Source organism: Andrena cerasifolii, chromosome 1 (genome assembly GCF_050908995.1).
Source record: "Andrena cerasifolii isolate SP2316 chromosome 1, iyAndCera1_principal, whole genome shotgun sequence".
Taxonomy (NCBI): Eukaryota; Metazoa; Arthropoda; class Insecta; order Hymenoptera; family Andrenidae; genus Andrena; species Andrena cerasifolii.
In genome coordinates, this window is record NC_135118.1 from 18,484,202 (window position 1) to 18,504,327 (window position 20,126).

The following is a 20,126-nucleotide window of genomic DNA, read 5'->3' on the forward strand; positions in this document are numbered from 1 at the left end:
AATCAGCCCCTCAACTTCGTACTCATAGTTTATTCGCTCACTATTAATTACCAGTAAATCATAGCTGCTGCAGTAAATTATTATTCTGCTTTATGGCAGAAAATATATCAATTTTAATGAACCACTCTTTAGAAACATTTTCCATAAATCATATTTTTTAAAACATAAATATCCTCATGCAACGAACATCATTTACATAATATGTACATCCTTACAATAATAATACCAATCGAAAACCAAATTTTGATTAAACATATCCTTAGCAAACTTCTCTTAAAATATGTTCAAGTGGCAAGGAATATTCATAATCACTCGAAACTACCTGTTTTTAATTTTATTCCGCGTTGCTTTTGAAAGTCCTTGATATTTAAGCGTTACTGTGACATCCTCCCTGTCTAAATAAACGTTGCACAACGAAGATGCACGTGCCCGTCGGTGTTACAAATTTAAGGTGTACATACTCGTGGAAAGACAATAGTGAGATTCCTCTCACGTCGATTGTGGCGTTGGCGTGGTTACGTCACAAAATCGACTAGCAGAGAATTTTCTCGTTAAGGAGCTCATTAACATACTCATCCTTCGATCATTCAGTATCAAGCAGTATTTATTTGATACAATTGGATAATCACACCTAAGACTCCTAACATTATCCTTTATTCTTCAACATTGAATTCGTGAAAATTAAAGTTTATCAGAATTGATTTCCTCAAAATCAGATTTTTCCAAGACTTTTCAAATTAGAATTCTCCAATACGTTCTTTAAGATTAAAATTTTTCAAAATTAAATCCCGAAAAATTAAAATTCTCCAACATTGAGTTCGTCAAGATTAAAAATTTTCAAAATGGAAATCCCTAAAATTAGAATTCTCCAAAATTGAGTTTTTTATGATTAAAATTTTTTAAACTTGATTTCCACAAAACTGGAATGCTTTAAGATTCAATCCCTTCGGATTAAAATCCTCCAATATTGAGTTCTTTAAGATTAAAATTTTTCAAGATTCAATTCCTTTAGATTGGAATTCCTCAATACAGAATTCTTCAAGATTATAACGTTTTCAGAATTGAAATCATTACGTCCTTTACAGAATTTTCGAAGCATTTAGTATTACAAGAATAAAGTAGATACAAATAACGTTCAATAGTAAAATCTTTCATAACTAGGGGAGACCGGGACTAGTCGTAACATTTTCAGTTTTTTATTTTTTTTTGCATTCCATATTCAACACTATTAATGACTCTCACTTAAATTACGTACTTTCCTCTACAGATGACCGCTATCGTGTGTAATTAAACGAAAACCATGACTTTGAAAAAAGTCATTTTGAAGGTCGAGACATATTGTATGAACGTGCCCAGAGTAGGCAATTATGAGTAATATAATTATATTTTCTTGGACAAAAAATAAATTTATCGATTGTAAGAATCCATTACACTAAACATACAAGAAAAAATTATGTATAATCTATACATTATTTAGCAGAAAGCCACTATACCTAAGGACGTTCCGTCCCCAAAAAATCATTTACCGGGAAGCTACTACCTCAGCTCGTGGTAACTAAAGGGTTAAATTAACAAATTAATCACTAAATACAATGTAACAACTTGCCTCTCGTCCTCTGTAACAACATGCCCCTTGTATTGTGCAACAACTAGCCCTGGTTGACACCATTGTGTATAAAATGCTATAAGTTAATAACAGTTTGGTATATCCTTATGAACTGATTACGATTCTGTAGCTAAAGGAACACTGAATCAAACGTGGTGATACTAATTTACATACATTTATCTGAGTGTTCGGTAGAAAAGATTGAAGTAGGAAGAGAATAGTTACATTAATACCGAAAACACAAAAAACTGTAATAACGTGGCAACGCGTGAACCGGCTACAAAAAATATCATAGACAACTGTGTATGGTTGAAACGCATCAGCCACTTAATTTCCAAAGTGATAGTCCAAGCGACAAAAATTTAATCTGCTTTGTTAGCTGTTCCTGTCACAACTATATAGTCCCAGTCTCCCCTACTCAATTCTTTGAGTGTCGCACTATTGTCCAGTGTTTTCAGCCTAATTTGTTCGTTTATACTTTATTTACCCACCTAATCTTGATGCATCAAGTAGTTATTTTCTTATCAAGCCTATCACCAATCTTATTAGCCTGTTAACCCTTGTGAATTTTCTTTACCTTGAACCAGATCTAACTTATTATTACTTGCAAAGAGTGCTGTATATATATTCTGCAATACTATTTTCGTTTTGTTCGAGTGTTCACCGTAGAATCTCAATTTCTTTTGCAGATTATGTCTACGGGGTGGACCATGATCTACAAGCGAGAGCACGTGCAGGAATCGAAGCTGAAAGGTTTACGTACGAAACGAGTGCCAGGTGAGTTTGCTTCCCCGATATTCAGCATTTGCAATGTATTGACTATTATTCATGCGGGCACCGGTTGAATATTAATTTCAAATAAATGCCAAATGAAATTGAAATGGGCTTCCATAAACGTCAATTATCGATGTAGATAAAAGCCTACCGCCGATTGGAATTATTTCACAAGTGATAAATCCTTGATTTATTAATTGTCCCATACATTACATTTCGTTCGAGGCAAGGACAATTTCGCTTGACTTATTGCAATTACCTAATCCGCGCTTGCCTCTCTGGCTTCACTACGCCAGAAATATCGAAGGTCGTTTACCGTCTATAATGGAATTGGTTATAGCTGTGCTAACGTGACTTCTCAATAAAACGATAGTGCAATCATATTCCTACGCATTGTGAAACGTTCACGGAACTTTCTCACTTCCCATTCATACGCCATTCGTTCTCGTATCTAACGAAATACGATCTATAACTCCTTCTTGGTAGACACCATTGAACTTACCTGCTTTATGCTTCCACTTGCTTCGTGGAATCCGAAGTAGGGTAAAGGACCCAATTACTGACACCTGATTAATTACTGTCACCTTAAGCTATTTTACTTAAAATAACGAATAAATAAACGTTGTAAAGTCATACAGAAAAAGAATTATGTAATTCAACCTGTAATCTATACTATATGTAGATTATATACTGTAGTTTATTTATTCGTTAGTTTAAGTAAAATAGCTTAAGGTGACAGTAATTGGGTCCTTTACCCTAGCTAACAATCAGTGATTAATTACATGATCCTTCTGTATTGAAAACTTGCGTTACCACGCAAGTATACGAGATGGACTATTCAAATATCAAATGTATAAGGATAGTTTAATTAACCGAAGATACCACAAGCCCCACTACTTCGGAACAACAGTGTCCAATCTAAATTCACTCGCGACACACTGGCAAACTGACTTCATGGGAGTACCGAAATGTAATTAAACAGATGAGAGTAAATCTAACGTATCGATTCTTAAACATGGCCATGCATTGGTTTACAAACGTGACTGGGTCAATTTCCACCCTTCTGTTACAGCGATTGACATTTCCAACTCTAAAATTCACTTTAAAAAATAAAATCTGTATTTCGCCATCGGGTTTCAGGCTCTAATATAAATACTTGCCGATTTCAATCTGCCAATGTGAACTACGGTGTTCGAGGAGTCTCTTGACAGTGTGGGTCAAACTAGACCCAGTTTAACGTGGCATCCAATGTGCACGCATGTAGTAAATCCTTGCAACAGGGTGGTCAGGAAGCACCGCGTTAAAACAGGGAAAATGTACATAATTCACCCCCTTTTTTGGTTCGTTTTTTTTTTTAAATCGTCGCCAAATACGACGCCCGAAAATTGCTGTGGCGGTAAATCGAAGCAACTGATTAAAAGTGCATCAAGCTGACGAAACAGGGGATGGTTGCAGCACGAGTCCGTGAGTGGAACTGTAACTGTAATTATGTCCAGGAGCGTGATACTTTTCGCCGAATCAGAAGGCGGGCTCCCCGGTGCGGAAAGTGAATCGCAATTACCGCGAAGCGCAAGCTATCTCGCACCTCTGTTACGAAATCACCGCAATCAAGAGAAATGGCGAATGCGCGAGGCGGGTTGAGCAATATTCAAGCTTTTAATAGAGCCTAAGCACGCATGCGTTTGGGTATAACGAGCTGACCGGTTCTGTCGTCGGTAATGCACCAGATACAGAGTATTCGTCGATAATTTATAACAGAAAGGATGTTTGGAATTGTAAATAAAGGGGATATGGCGGATTTGCGCCACGAAGTGAGCCTGATTTCAGCCTCTAATCGAATTTAGATAATAATAAAGAATAAGAGTTCTCATTAATTTGAATTTAGGTCCGGTCCGAAACTACACGTCTGTCGCGTACGACGCGTACTGTGTGGCAATCATGGCTAATACTAATTTCCGAGATTTCTTATTGATTGAAAACATTGAAGACGAGATCAGTGATTCCGCAGAAGATTCCGATTATGTTATATAATCCGATCACGATACAGATTCGGAAATTGATTCTGCGGATATAGAGATATCAGGTGTAGAGGAGGCGTGTTCTTTGAGGAAAATATAAATATTTAACACGTTTATGAAACCATAAATTTATAAGTATATTTTTTGAAAAACAAATATACATATAAAATATATTAGATAGTTGCTATTATTGAAAATTAAAAAACCAAGTGATAAATTCAAATTGATAAATAGACAATATAATTTTATATTTTGCATCCGCACAAATTTTTACGTAACATTTTACTTTCAAAATCAATTGCAATGCATCATTTGTGTAAAAATACATTTTCCAGAACTCATAATATTATAATACGATTAATCATTTTATCATAAAAAATGAAGATTATTTACGTATAACGATTCTAAAGTAAAATACAATGTTAAGCATTATTTATATTATTTTAGTCATTTTATGAAGTTATTTCTAATTACATTACCATCGGTCGAAATGACCGACGTGCGCCTACTAACGTAAATTATTTGGCGCGCCTACTCTCGGGTTAAGAAGCACAAGTGAATTCATCACCTACAATTGCAATCACTCAGAACGAAATACCGCGACTTCATTATTGTCGCATCGGTGGAAAGGGAGGAAGAATTTCAGTAAATCACGCGTTGTCCTTAAAACGATTTAATTCTCGTTCCATCACTTTCGTTTAGATTTGAAAACACAAAGGGACGTTTCTGTTTAGGAAACTGCCCGGTTAACGGGTTAATGAACCCATCACAGTATCCACTCCCTCGAACCATTACCCTTAAAAAAAAACAAGAACAGACCACCAATGCCCTTCAATACCCCACAAACTTCCACCAAAACGAACCTACCAAAGCGCGAAGGGAAGAGAAAGAGAAAAATTTCGCTCCCGGGATGTTCCCTTGTACGGTTTCTTAGCAGGCGTCGCGCGGCACGCATGCCCGCCGACGGCCAGTCCCCCGGGCGTCCTTCCTGTTCCATTTTCTTTCTTTTTCTCGCCGGCGAGCCGCGAACTTTTACTTTCATGGCCGAGAAAAGGAGCCGGACGGCTGGCGCGGCGTCCTTCCGTGGCGGTGTTTCAGTCACGAGGAAGGTTTCTCGTCCGACCATTACCGGTGTGCTATCCCCTTTCCTCAACCTCGGGGAAGGTTGGCGCGCAGCGCCGTCCGGGCCCTCTACCACTGCCATAATCGACGCCACCGCTGCCGTGCTTACGGGCCAGCCTCTTTCACGCTGACCGCTATCACCCGTCGAGAAACGTCCGACCATCGCCCCCGGGGGCCTTCCTTCCTGATGCCCGACCAAAGCATTCTCCACCGGGGACATCATCGTTTCTTGCCTCGTTGCTCTTGAACAGCGTCTCCTTTTCTTCTTTCACTTTTTTCTGCTCCCGTCTTCTTTTTTCTCTTCTTTGCCAGATAGAAAGTCGTTGCGATGGGCAGGGTCACCTTCTGCGCGGCTCGCCGATGTGTAGCCCATTTTGGAGAAATGGGGTACGGCAAGGTGATCAATCTCTGCGGGGTTACATGTGTAATTGTTGTTGGGTGGAGAGGTGATTTTGAGTGATGATGATTGGTGGGGATGCTTGTGTTTTTAGCATTCGAAGTGGGTGGTTCGAGGTGTGCTTTGAGCAATTGGGAAGATCCGGTTGCGGGGGAAGTGGTTTTGATTAGGGGAGAAGGTAAATGCTGGGTGTGTTTGCTCTTGTTTTTCAGGGATGTTTTTAATTGGGGGGTTGAGGATTGGTGGGGGGATAATTGGAAGCTTGAAGGAAACATTTCTGTGGAGGAGTGAAGGATTTGATGGGTCTTTAGGGTGACAACAGGGGCTGTGAAATTGGGTGTTGAATGAAGATGATATTGTTATTATTCTTGGATAATTCGTGCCTGGTAAATTCAATTTTCTATTGTGTTTTGGAACACGTTCTTTCCTGTGCCACTACTCTTCTGGTGGTACCTCATTAATTCAGACTTGGATCAAAGGTTCTCGAGTACCTAATTGAGTATGTAGTATTTATTTGACATAATGTAATAAAGATGGAAGTAATTTGGGTTCCATGAAGTTATCACTAATAAAATAACCGACCACGAATGTGTTATTAATTTCTGACAGAATTTCCCATACATCAAAGTTTCTGTTCAATGAAGCCTAATTACAATTTCTCATCACACATGAAGTAAAGCTGAAGACACAGGCATCCCTGCATTGTTATCAGATTGTTGCAAAGGATTAATTAAGAAGCAGAGCAGATTGAAAATCTTTTCTCCACACGGAGAAACTGTAATAAAGCTCCTGCGCACAATTGCTATAAATAAAAGCTACGTCGATACTATCTGCTTCCATTCTAGGCTTTCTTTGACAAATACAAGAAACCTTTCACGCCACCCTAACAGAACCTACGAAATGGAACGCAAACATTATCGTTGATTTCACTTCGTCTGTTCAGGTGTACATTTAAAACCCATGGTGCCCTGTTGTTTTAATTGTACAAACAAGGAAAGCGAAGGAAAGATTCCATTGTTTCCTATTTGCAAACGGCTCCGTAGTAGGTATATCTAATTGATACCACTTGCAGTCTTTGATACAGCTTCAGATACTGTTCCCGCGGAGCAATTTGTACGTACATAACACGCAATCTTTTGCTGTGCGAAAACAATTTGATTTATAGGAGCGCGTGTACACGCATCGCAGACAGCTGCTTATTGTCAGAGATTTTACAAGGCGCGCACGACTCATGCGTGAATTATACTTCCTCGTTGCTGGTGCATCGCTAATTTCTATGGAACAAGTACGAGGTGGATAGACACGTGCTTGTTCAAATTCTAGCTTTCTTATTGTCTTCCATGGGAGAAAAAGTTACGGCAGTCATTTAAATTGCGATAGTCAACGTGTGGATCGAACGTTTTCTGTATTCTTCGTAATCTAGCGGACTGTGATAGATTTAGGCGGTGAAAAGTTTAATGAAATAATTCGCAATCCCTTTTACAGGGGAGGGGGAGATGGAAATATATTAGAGGATAATAAAATTACGTGGGAAATAATAATAATTTAATAAAATTGAGGATTGTCTAAATACGAGAAATCTGATTTTTCTTCGAATTTATATTGTTAGGTTAAGAAAGATAATTACTATTTACTAATAATATTCTTGTAACTATTATAAAGTTAAGTGATCACTACTCCCAAAATTTTCTTATTCCCCACTCTAATTTTTTTTAAAAAAAAATCCAAACTGGTAATCGAAGAAATCCCCTCTCCTATAAATTCTATATTCAAGAAAAATTATTTGAATTGTAAAACACCACGATAATCAGAATTGCGTTCTGATTCTCATATTTCTCGATTCTTTTATTTACTTATTTATTTATTTATTTACGATTCTGATGCTTATAGAGCATTGCTATTACGTTCTGTTCGCGAAGAAGAAGCTGTCCGATTACTTTGCTCGAAAGAGTCCTTTACTGTGGAATCCACTTCACGGGAACTTTCTTTTTCATTCAGGTTTCCAGATAGGCCGGAATCGAGGGATTCTCCCTGCAGGATCAAACCGGATGGACCTTGCCCGCCCAGCAAGTATAGAACGCCTTCCGGTGCTTGCAACAACGTCAGGTATCCTGTTTGGGGTGCTCGTGGTGCGCCCTTCCTGAAACTCCTCCCGCCAGAATATTCCGATGGTAAGTGATTATCTTATCACCTGTTCGAGCATCTAACAACGCAAGTGCATACCTAAGATCCGGGTCATCGAATCGAGTAGAACTTCGAGCACAGTTAGTCCATTAAACTAAGTAGTTAGAAGCGTATTTTTTAATTAGACGGCGAGGTAAAGCGAAGCACAACGTTGGTTGCTCTTCATTCACCTGAAACAGCAACGCGATTTACGGATCCTGGGTCGTTCTAAGTATCTAAGAATCGTGGGGGAAGGGACTGTGTTAAAACAAATATAAACATTACACGAATATACTATTCAGTTCGTCAAAATTTAATTAGATAATCAACCTGAAAGTTATGTTATGTATCATTGGTATTATTTATAAGGAAAGATAAGAATTTTAAATCAGATCCAAACTGAAGTCTAAAGTATATTTGGAAGTGTGTATGAATTAAATTATTGGTCACAATGGACCCAAGACCCACGGAACAAGTGTTAAACAGTTATTTGTAAAAATAGTGAAAAATTAGTAAAAACTTTCACAAAAGCCCGAAATTATTACACGAATTACAGTTGAGCTGGCGATACAACTTAATTGCATTTTCGTTTTTACAATATGCGCGAAAGCGAAAGCTTCGACTCCATTTTTCCGCCAGAAATCTCAAGCAATTCGCCCCATACGTTTCACCGATTATAATACACCTCTCTGATAAATGGTGGTCATTTTCGGAATGGGAACGGGAGCTAATAAACGAAAGGTACGAAGATGGACCTCGAAGTGACGTAACGGAACCGATAGGCGCGAATAGCAAATAGCTCGCGCGAAGATTCCACGCGCGACAACCTGCTCGCCGTCGTCCATCAGCCAGTGCACGCTTCCCGTATCGAGAATGGAAAGTGAAAATTGGAACGAGCCAAGCTACCTACACGGAGCTCGAATCCATTTCGACGAGCGCCGCGCTGGCACGCTCGCGGGGATTAGAAACGACGGATTAGCATGCTAGGAGGCGCGCCAGTACAACGAAATAGAGAGTCCCTCGGTGAGCACTGATTGCGCCATCGCCCGCGCGAATAATAAGCGAGTCCATCTGTGATTCCGTCCTCCTCGTCGATGCTTACTTGCTGATCGTTGATATAGGTACACTGACGCTCCTAAGTATTAGGACATCTGCTGCATTTGCAGAAATGCAAACATTGGTGAGATTCGGTAATTTCCACTGCTCTTGTTTTCTGGCTTTAATTATAATGTGGCAAATAAAGTGGCATATAAATTTGCAAAGTTTTTCGCAATTATTCCACATGAGTAGGTGCCCCAATACTTACGAACGGCTGTGCATATGTCGCAGACTGTTGTGAAATCAGCCTTTTTGTAGAAAGCTTGGTTTTTTTACAAATCGTAGACTTTTGATATTTCTAAATAGTAGATATGTGCTCTGAAGTATTTTTGTATTTTTATTTCTTACAACGTGCTAATCGTCGCGAGAAGCAACAAGTACGACCACTAATGTGTCACGACGCCGTGAACATGTTAATGAACGTAATCTGTGTTCTAATTATCGAAAATGAACGTTACGAGGGCGAAGGAGATATTAAAGAAATTGTAGGTACCGAATAATTTCCGCATGGAATTTATTCTGAAAGGGCACCGGATTAGATACAAGGAAGACTGTTAATGTAGCCGTAGCCTAACTGAATGCTTCGAATCAAGAAACTTCCGCGTTCAATATTCACTTCCTGGACGATTTCGAAGTGACTTAGGTCGCTAGCTTTAGACGATGCGCGTCCTTTTCGTGCATATTCTCGCAAATGCGATTCTGTGCAGCATCTATCGTTTTCTGTTCATATAGTCGGTTTAGACGGAGCATTGAAGAGGTAAAGGTTCAATTGAACTTGTCTCGAGTGGAGTGCGTGATACATAGGGGGTGAGTTAGGCTTGATTAAACGTAGAAATTGTATCGGTTTATCGATGGAGGTAGCGTAAAGAGAGCGCGAAAGGCAGCTGGCGCCTGTCTCCCACGGAAAAAAATCCAAACGAAAATATGAAAGTGAAAAGAGCGAAGAAAGCGACTCCGATGTCCTGGCCAGTGGTTCCCCGGCTCCGCCTTTCAAGATTCGTTGAACGAAAATACTGGGATCGTTTAGTAAGAGTATTATTGAAGAGATCGTTTCATAGACTCAAGAGTTAAGGAAATATTACCATTTATTATTGGAAATATGGCATGGGGTGTGGGACCACTGAGTCAGGGGCGGATTTGTGTAGAGGCTAAGTAGGCTGCAGCCTAGGGCGCCAAATTTGGGGGAGCGGAAAGTTTTGGGAGTCAGAATTTTGGGGAGCGGAAAATTTTGGGAGTGAAAATTTTGGGAATGAAAATTTTTGGGAGAGGAAAATTTTGGGAGTGAGAATTTTGAGTAGCAACAAATTTTGGAGGTCGGAAAATTTTGGGAGGCAACAAATTTCGGAGAGCGGATAATTTTGGGGACCGGCAAATTTTGAGAGCTGAGATTTTGGGAGGGAAAAATTTTGAGAGTGAGAATTTTGGGTAGCAACAAATTTTGGAGGTCGGAAAATTTTGGGAGGCAACAAATTTCAGAGAGCGAATAATTTTGGGGAGCGGCAAATGTTGAGAGCGGAGATTTTGGGAGGGAAAAATTTTGGGAGTGAAATTATTGGGGAGCGGAAAATTTTGGGAGTGAGAATTTTGGGGAGCGGAAAATTTTGAGAGTGAGAATTTTGGGGAGCGGAAAATTTTGGGAGTGATAAATTTTGGTAGCAACAAATTTTGGGGGTCAGAAAATTTTGGAGAGCGCATATTTTGGGAGGGAAAAATTTTGAGGAGTTGCAAATTTAGAGGGAGCAGTAAATTTTGAGCGAAAGAATTCAGGAAGGATTTAAACACAGGCTTGAGACAACCTTAAAAACAATTCACTTCTTTTTCAGGTAACGAATTAGCAATAGCTCATATGTGACTTACTATGTTGAATTAATTTTGCTATTTTGAAATTGTCTAGACACTTTTAAATTAAAATATTTTATGCTATTTCGCGGAAAGGGCGGCAGACACTTATTAGCCTAAGGGCGCCAAATCTACAAATTCACTCATGAACTGAGCAGTTGTCAAAAAGAAACATTAGTACCTAAGAAACATCATAGAAAAAGTATCAACCTAGAAGAACTGTAAAACCAATAGCTACAAAAAATCAATTGTTATATGCATTAGGAGAACATTCAGCAATACGAAGATTCAAGAAAACACCCTACAAGCACCATATCTAAATAGAAAGCAATTTGTCAGACATTTATCGCATAAATTATTTCCCACGAATTAATATAACAGAAAAAGAAACGAATAAATTTCACAAGAAATATGTAAATGTAATATGTAATGTAATATGTAATCAAAGATTATATATTTCGGACGTAAAACTATACTTTGTGATCGAAGCAAATTTACTACTCACCAATCCAATGATCAGGTGCAAATTTTTAATTTTTTTAAATTTTCAATTAAATTACAATAGACGGGCTAGACAACCCATTGGTATAATTAATTACAAATGAGGTTAAAAAACGGACGCATATTAAGAAAGAAAGACAGAGAGAACCAGAAAACGATAAAAAAAGAAAATGCATCAGTTTGCAATATAAATCATTCAACGCAACAACCGTAAATTTTTGTACGGATCTTATCTATGGAAGCAGAGAAAAAGTCAAGTTGGTCGTGATAAGAATTAGCAATGATACTTAAGCGATCGAAGCAAATATCTTTACCATAAAGGGTTCGGTGAATTTTTAGATTAAAATCTAGTCGTTTTGGTCTGGATGACGGAAACATCATAGAGGGTTCGTTGAAAATGCCTGCGAATGCTGCTCATATAAAATACAAAGAATGGTGGCGAGAAAGAATTGGAAAAAGCAGAAAAATTGCACAACAGCTTCGTGGAAATATTTGGAATGATCATAGATGCGCCGGTATGCCTGTCGCAGCGGGAAGGATTTACGAGCAAGCAGAGATCTTCGTCCGTACGTTTACGGTAATATTTAAATGGCGAGTTTCCCATGCTTGTCTCTCCACACGTACACATGACTCAACTTAATTAGGGACAAGGACGGGGCTTGTTAAAATACTTTTCCGAACTGCTCAGCCCTTTTTCATCGTTAGACGAGTATCCCTGCGATTCGTCGTGGATAAACGCGAATAATGATCGGCTGTAACTGCGTCGCCATCAATCTTCTGCAGCTACGTCCACTGCGGGAGCTTAAGTTTACTGTGCCCTGAGAAGATGAAAGTGGTGGTCCAGGTTTAAACGGTTCAAAGGGACTTTTTTATGAAACGAAGAGGGATATCGATATTGGGGGTTTTTGCATCATATCTATTAACACTTGTAACTTAGAACCTTGCAGCAAAAGGGATGCAGCAGCTTTTCCAACTTCAAATAAATTAGAAAGAACTGTTTACACTAATTGAAAAATATATTTTTTGCATAATTTCTTTTCCATCATATCTATTAACACTTGTAATTTAGGACCTTGCAGCAAGAGGGGTGCAGCAGCTTTTCCAACTTTGAGTAAATTAGAAAGAACTGTTTACACTAATTGAAAAATATATATTTTGCATAATTTTTTTTGCATCATATCTATTAATACTTGTAATTTAGAACCTTGCAGCAAGAGGGATGCAGCATCTTTTCCAACTTCAAATAAATTAGAAAGAACTGTTTACACTAATTGAAAAATATATTTTTAGCATCATATCTATTAACACTTGTAATTTAGGACCTTGCAGCAAGAGGGATGCGGCAGCTTTTCCAACTTTGAATAAATTAGAAAGAACTGTTTACACTAATTAAAAAATATATATATTTTCAATTAATGTAAACAGTTCTTGCATCCCTCTAGCTGCAAGGTCCTAAATTACAAGTGATAGGTTCTTATTTCTATTTTTGACGAATTTTTCACACCTGGAGCTGCCCGAAACAAATATATTCCACAAAACTGTAATCGGTGCAGGTTCAAAGTTTGCATTAAAACGCTCATTTGTTATCGGATTTGCATCAAACGTGCACCAAACGGTGTAGAATTTTGTTTGCAAATATTACACGTCATGATTCAAAACTGTCAAAAATGTAGCTGCGCCCCTTTCGCCGAAGGTCCTCAATTTCAAATTGTACATTACTTAATGAAAATCCATTTAATGTTCGTCGTCAGGGTGAATTCTAGTTGGATCCTGTAGCGCGTAGCACTTCAAATTGGCGGGAAAAATATCTCTCGAGCGAGGTATTCCTAATGTTACTTACCACTTAAGTGGCTGTCAAGTTAATTAATCTATCAGCCTAACTATCTGCTATGCTCAACTAAATCTATGCTGAAAACGTCACTGAACTCTTCACTTGTAAAGACACTACAGGGTGGTTGTGTTATAGTTACTTTAATCTCTACTGCCTTTACCACACCGCTACGTCTTTACAAAGTACAACACCTGTGTACCTGTTCGTCGAATTGAAAGATGACGAAGTGGTCGCGTAGGAAGGCGCTGTGTGCCATTCATTAGCAGCCTACTTTCCCGCGGAATTCGCCGAATACGGATACGCGGTACTTAACCGTGACACGGAAATTTGCCATGCATTGCGAATTTAGTGACTGGCCCCCTATTTTGTGACAGCCGGTAACACTTCGCGTGGCGTCAGCGTGTTTTCGCGCCGAGGGACTTTTCACGTCGATCCATACGCATGTTCTAAAAGAAAGCATATTGTCCGGGAGCCAAATTGAACGGACACAAATATTTTCAATGCAAATACAATAAAATTCATTGGGTGATCATAAAAATTAATTTAAAGAATAAAATCCGGTTTTCTTTTCTTTTTACAGAATTGTTGAATTACTTCTGTCGTGGATACATTAATCTCCTTTTTCCTTTTTCTTTGGGGGGTGCAGCCCTCCCCCACCCCTCTATGGGTGCGCGCCCTGTTTGTCCGAGTATTGTATTCAAGTATTTCTGTAAACTCGTTACTATAAATTCTCCCAAGGAAACGTTTACCTCTTAAAATTGCTACACGATTTTACTCTGTCAGAATTCACATAACAGCAAAGCTACAAATTTTTCAACGTTCCCGCACAAAGTAACGTAAAGCGACTTTCTACTTTGTGATGAAAATGATTATTCGTTCTCAAATGCACCTGATGCCAGTTGTTACCGGGGATAACGAAATTCATCGCAACTTTCTAGGCCAAGGATCCATATCGCGACCACCCGTCTCTCGATTATGATCGACATTGAAATCAAATACAGCTTATTAGAAATCGAAAGCGTTTCGTCACGATGATTCGAGCTTACTACAAATCTGCGAGCAAATACCACAATAATTGCCGATACACTTGTAACGCGTACAATGTTTCCACAATTTTTAATTTACATCTCGAACCTGTCTTTCAACCACTAAATGTGTGTCTGGTACATTTCAATTCCTCCCAACATATTCCCAGGGAAAAAAATCAATTGTAGATAGATTTGAAGCGGTCTTTCCCGTTGGAGTAAGAGTTTGTTTTTTTTACATAATACTGTTACGACTAGCAAGCCACGTTATACAACGTTTAATTTAACGAGTGCTCCTGCGATCCTAATCTACAATAGACACCTCTTTTCATTCAAATTGCACACCCTCGCGAGGTAAAAGCGGGGATCATACCGATAAGCGTTCATCGAAAAGAAATGCTCTTTCGCCTTTTACCTCAGTTGGAAAAGAAGAATAGCAGAACGAGGTGTGCGTAAAAGAGCGCGTTTACGTAAGGACGTAATGTGGTCGTACACATTGGAATCAGTGGTGGAGTGGAAACTCGCGAAAGGGCAGGATCGTTTGGAATGCCCTCTTGTGGCGAGTGCGAACTCCGTCCACTCCGCCTGCGCAATTACCCCCGGAACAGAGTCCCATCATACCAATCCCCGAAAAACTGACCAAACAGTAAACGTCTCTTTATGCTTGATCGCCAGGTATCGCGGCACCCCGGCAATCGGTAGGCAGCCACGTGCTCCCAGCACCGACCAGAGCAGTGTCGATGGTGATCGACCACCTGCAGCCAGTGCCGGAGGCCCACGAGGGGCTGACCAGCTTCTCGGGTGTATGGTCGGAACTGGTCCTCCAGGACATCGCTTCAACGGTGCACCCATCTAACCAACCCGGCCTCTGCTGCTCTGGGAAATCGAGGCACCCCGAGTGCCACGAGATCCGCGACGAGCAGGGCGGCTGCACGGATTACTGGCGATCGGTGCCGAGCCTGACCGTGTACAAGTGCAACTTCGACACCAGGGAGCAGATGAACGCGGCGTCCGCGTACCTGGACGGCTCGGAGATTTACGGCGCGGTCGACGAGAAGCTCCACCAACTGAGGACCTACAGCCGAGGGAAGGTGGACAGTTCCGTTTGCGAGGTGTGCAACAACACTGACAACAAGGCGCTGGGAATGATGTACGCTGCGATATTAGGCGAGCACAACCGGGTGGCGGAGAAGCTGGCCGACGCCAATCAGCATTGGGACGACGCGAAGCTGTTCCTCGAGGCGCGCCGACTGGTGGTGGCGCAGATCCAGCACGTCACCCTGAACGAGTACGTGCCCAGCATCCTCGGGGAAGGCGCTCGGACCGATCCCGAGCTACTGCCGGTCGCGAGCGGTTTCTATAACGGTTACTCGTCGTCGAACGTGGGGGGCACCTACGATGCCGTCGCGCTGGCGGCCCTCCGCGCTCTGACGTCACTGCGCCGACGCGGGATCAACGACGCCACGTGCTTGGAGGACCACGTGGCCGCGTCAGCCAATCGCGTGAGCCTCGATCTTAACCGATCCGCTTTCGAGCCCCGGCTGGACGCGGACGCCCGTTACGTCCACGTGGGCCGCGATCACGGGGTCCCTGGATACACGCGGTTCATCGCTGGATGTTCTGGAAACAATGTTACGGTAGGTCCTCGTGATTTCACAAATCATTTTTATGGTTATATTGACTTGTGATCTGTGGTAGAATTGGAAGCGTGCTTAGAAAGTGGAAGATTATATATCAGGTGGTCCTGTAATTAATGCGGGTTTTTCGGTGCAAGTTTGCAAACCTTTTCAATACGTTTTAGAATGAGTCCAATTCTACTTCTGAGCTAGTTGTTCTTCAACAGCTGCTATTGGACTCTGTTCAACAGTAATCCGCATTTTTATGCCCACGCAGCTTGAAGTGTTAAAATCCCTACAAATTCATTTGAAACTTGCCAAGTAACAGTGTCATCGACATATATTTTTCATTCAACTATCTCAGGTTCAGACTTTCAAGGATCTGGAGCGCTTCATGCACCCGATGCACGCGAAAGTGCTGGAGTCTATTTACTCCCGCGTGGAGGACGTGGACCTCCTTCTAGGTGGAATCCTGGAAATCCCCACGAAGGGTGCAGCTGTCGGCCCAACCTTCGAATGCCTCCTAAAGAAGCAGTTCATCAAACTAAGGAACTCCGATCGCTTTTGGTACGAGAACGACATCCCTCCGTCCGGGCTGAGTTCAGCGCAGCTTGCTGAGATAAAGAAAGTGTCTCTCGCCGGCATCCTCTGCGCCAACACGAAAATCCAAAGGATCCAGCCGAAAGCGTTCATCCAGCAGGACCCGTACTTGAACGCCCGGATCAACTGCGATCAGCACAGCGTGCTGGACGTGACTCCGTGGAGAGAGGAGCTGTTGCCAGAACCAGTTAAGGAAAAAGTGACCAACGCTCCAGAGACCCCGGAGCTCATACCCAACCTCAGAGCCAGCCTGATAGCGGCAGCTGTGAAAAAGGCTGAGGCAGACTTGATCGAGAGGAAGCAATTGGAATACAACTCCTGGCTGGAGCAGAGGATAGCGGACCCTAAATCGCCGACCGGCACCGCCGCCAGCTTCTCCAAGGCTAATAGAGACGCCCTGCTGCTAGCTAACTCGTCGATCATGTACGAGCTGGCTACCAACGAGCTCCTGAACGGTGCCTACGGTCTAAGACGCAGGAAACGACAGATCTTCGACACCACGGATAACATCCTCGGCTTCCCCAACAACGACTTCTCCGATCTACTGCAGAACGTCGACATATCTGGATTCCTGTCTCAGAAGAAACCGACGAATCACGAGGAGGTCGAGTGCCCCGCAGACGACAGCCCATGCGACCCTACAACCCCCTACAGAACCCTCTCCGGTCACTGCAACAATCTTCGTAACCCCAGTCTTGGCAAATCGCTGACAACCTTCGCCAGATTGCTACCTCCAGTCTACGAGAACGGTGTATCGAAGCCAAGGATGACGTCCCTGTCGGGGATACCTCTACCGAATCCAAGAGTAATATCCACGGTGCTCCACCCCGACATCTCCCACCTCCACAATCGGTACACGCTGATGGTGATGCAATTCGCCCAGTTCCTGGACCACGATCTCACGATGACGCCGATCCACAAGGGCTTCGCGGAGTCCATACCGAGCTGTCGTCCCTGCGACTCTCCCCGCACGGTGCACCCGGAGTGTAATCCTTTCCCGGTGCCGCCCGGCGACCACTACTACCCCACTGTCAACGTAACCTCCGGCGCGCGAATGTGCTTCCCGTCCATGAGATCGTTGCCAGGGCAACAGCACCTGGGCCCACGAGAGCAGATCAACCAGAACACTGGTTTCCTAGATGCTTCTGTAATATACGGCGAGAATACTTGCATATGCAACGTTCTGCGAGGTTTCAACGGTCGTATGAACATCACCCAGAGCCCACATCGCGGGAGCAAGGATCTTCTTCCACAGTCGCCTACGCATCCCGAGTGCAAAGCGAAATCTGGCTACTGCTTCATTGGCGGTGATGGTCGCGCCTCCGAGCAGCCTGGTCTGACCGTTATGCACACGTTCTGGGTGCGGGAGCATAATAGGATAGTAGAGGGCTTGAGGCAAGTGAACCCGCACTGGGACGGTGAAAAATTGTTCCAGCAGACTCGCCGTATCATCAGCGCGATGCTGCAGCACATCACGTACAACGAGTTCCTGCCGCGGATCCTCGGCTGGAACGCTGTCAGTCTATACGGCCTGAAACTCCTACCTCAGGGCTACTACAAGGAGTACTCGCCCACTTGCAATCCCAGCGTGCTCACCGAGTTCGCCACAGCCGCGTACAGGATAGGGCACTCTCTTCTCAGGCCCCACCTGCCCAGGATGGACCGCAGCTACCAGAACGTGGAGCCGGCCATCTTGCTGAGGGATGGATTCTTCGACCCCGACCCGCTGTACCAGCTCGGCATGGTGGACGAAATGATGCGAGGGCTGGTGGCCACGCCAATGGAGTCGCTGGACCAGTTCATAACCGGGGAGGTGACCAACCATCTGTTCGAGATCCGAGGAATCCCATACTCCGGCATCGACTTGATAGCTCTGAATGTTCATCGCGCTAGGGACCACGGGATACCGTCCTACAATAATTACAGAGCTCTGTGTAACCTGAAAAGGGCTACCACTTTCGAGGATCTGTCCAGGGAGATGGCGCCGGAAGTTATAGCACGTATGAAGCGTATCTACGCCACCGTGGACGATATCGACTTGTTCCCTGGCGGGATGAGCGAGAGGCCGCTTCAAGGTGGCCTCGTGGGGCCGACCTTCGCCTGCATAATAGCCATACAGTTCAGGCAGTCGCGGAAGTGCGATCGTTTCTGGTACGAGACCGACGATCCGAACATTCGGTTCACCGAGCATCAGCTGGCGGAGATTCGTAAATCCACGCTGGCGAAAGCGATGTGCGAGAATATGGACGAGCATGTCGACATGCAGCGAGCTGTGTTCGATTTGCCCAGCAATTTCCTGAATCCGCGCGTCCCTTGCAGCTCCATGCCGCAGATAGACCTCTCCGGTTGGAGGGAGACGAGGCACGGTTGCCAGATCGGGGGGAGGAACGTCGCTTTGGGGGAGTCTGGTTTCCCTACGCCTTGCACCAGCTGCGTCTGCACGGCGGAAGGTGTACGTATTCATTTCACAGTTTACTCGTTGCCGCGGCCAAGGGCGGATTTGGGTATAGGCTAAGGAAGCTGCAACTTTTAGGGAGCGTCAAATTTCAGGGAGCAGCAAATTTTGGGGAGCGATAAATTTTGGAGAGTGATAAATTTTGTGGAGCGGTAAATTTTGGGGAGCGATAAATTTTCAGCATCAAATTTTTGGGAGCGGCAAATTCGGGAAGCGATAAACTTTGGGGAACATCAAATTTTGGGGAGCGATCAATTTTGGGGAGCGGCAAATTTTGGGGAGTCGCAAATTTGGGAGAGCGACAAATTTTGATCGAAAGAAATTGGAAAAGGTTTAAACACAGAGGCTTGAGAAAGCTTTAAAAACAATTCATATTCTTCATGTAGCGAATTAGCAATGACTCATATGTGAGTTGCCATATTGAATCAATTTTGAAATATTTCGCACTTGGGGGCGCCAAATCTTCAAACCGACCCCTGGACGTGTCCCAGGTATTTCCCACGAAGTGGAGGCTAATTAGGATAGACGTAGGACCGGGCGTTTTGGGATAATAATTAAGATAAGGTGAATGTCCCAATTTCTGCTCATGTCCCAATTTCTGCACATTTCGTATTTTTCTTATTATTATATGCGTTACGTTTGTACTATTAGAGCATTTTAGACCATGATATATTAAATTACATATTACTAATAGTTAAACAACTTGAAATATCTTTCTTAAATAATTTTTTAATTGGTTGATTTATTATTAAAGAATTAATCAATTACTCTGCAAATTTGCATCACAAACAAATTTTGTATACCTTCTTTATGACGAGTTACCTCTTAAATCAGCAGAAATTGGGACATTCACCTTAACTGAATATGACAGTGGCAAAACGAAAGTGCACACTGCGAATGATAACACAAATAGGATAGTTCCATTAAAAAGAATCATATTTTAAAATTGATATCCCATAGAACGGGGGTTGTAAGAATAGGCCAGCGATAACAAAATAATACAATACTTAAAACGTAGTATTAAATCACTTACGCAGATATGTAAAGATACGAGTTTTAAACTTTCTTTTCATCGCCACTT

At 42.3% G+C, this 20,126-nt stretch overlaps 1 protein-coding gene across 1 annotated transcript in view; it reads left to right on the forward strand.

Moving 5' to 3' along the window:
- The window catches only part of LOC143368320 (uncharacterized), a 47,546-nt gene that overhangs the window by 26,209 nt on the left and 1,211 nt on the right, over window positions 1-20,126 (forward strand). The window contains exons 3-6 of the mRNA XM_076810900.1: window positions 2,296-2,383; window positions 7,916-8,088; window positions 15,050-16,011; window positions 16,355-19,042. Of these exons, the coding sequence (XP_076667015.1) occupies window positions 2,296-2,383; window positions 7,916-8,088; window positions 15,050-16,011; window positions 16,355-19,042 (3,911 nt within the window). The remainder of the gene's footprint in view (window positions 1-2,295; window positions 2,384-7,915; window positions 8,089-15,049; window positions 16,012-16,354; window positions 19,043-20,126) is intronic.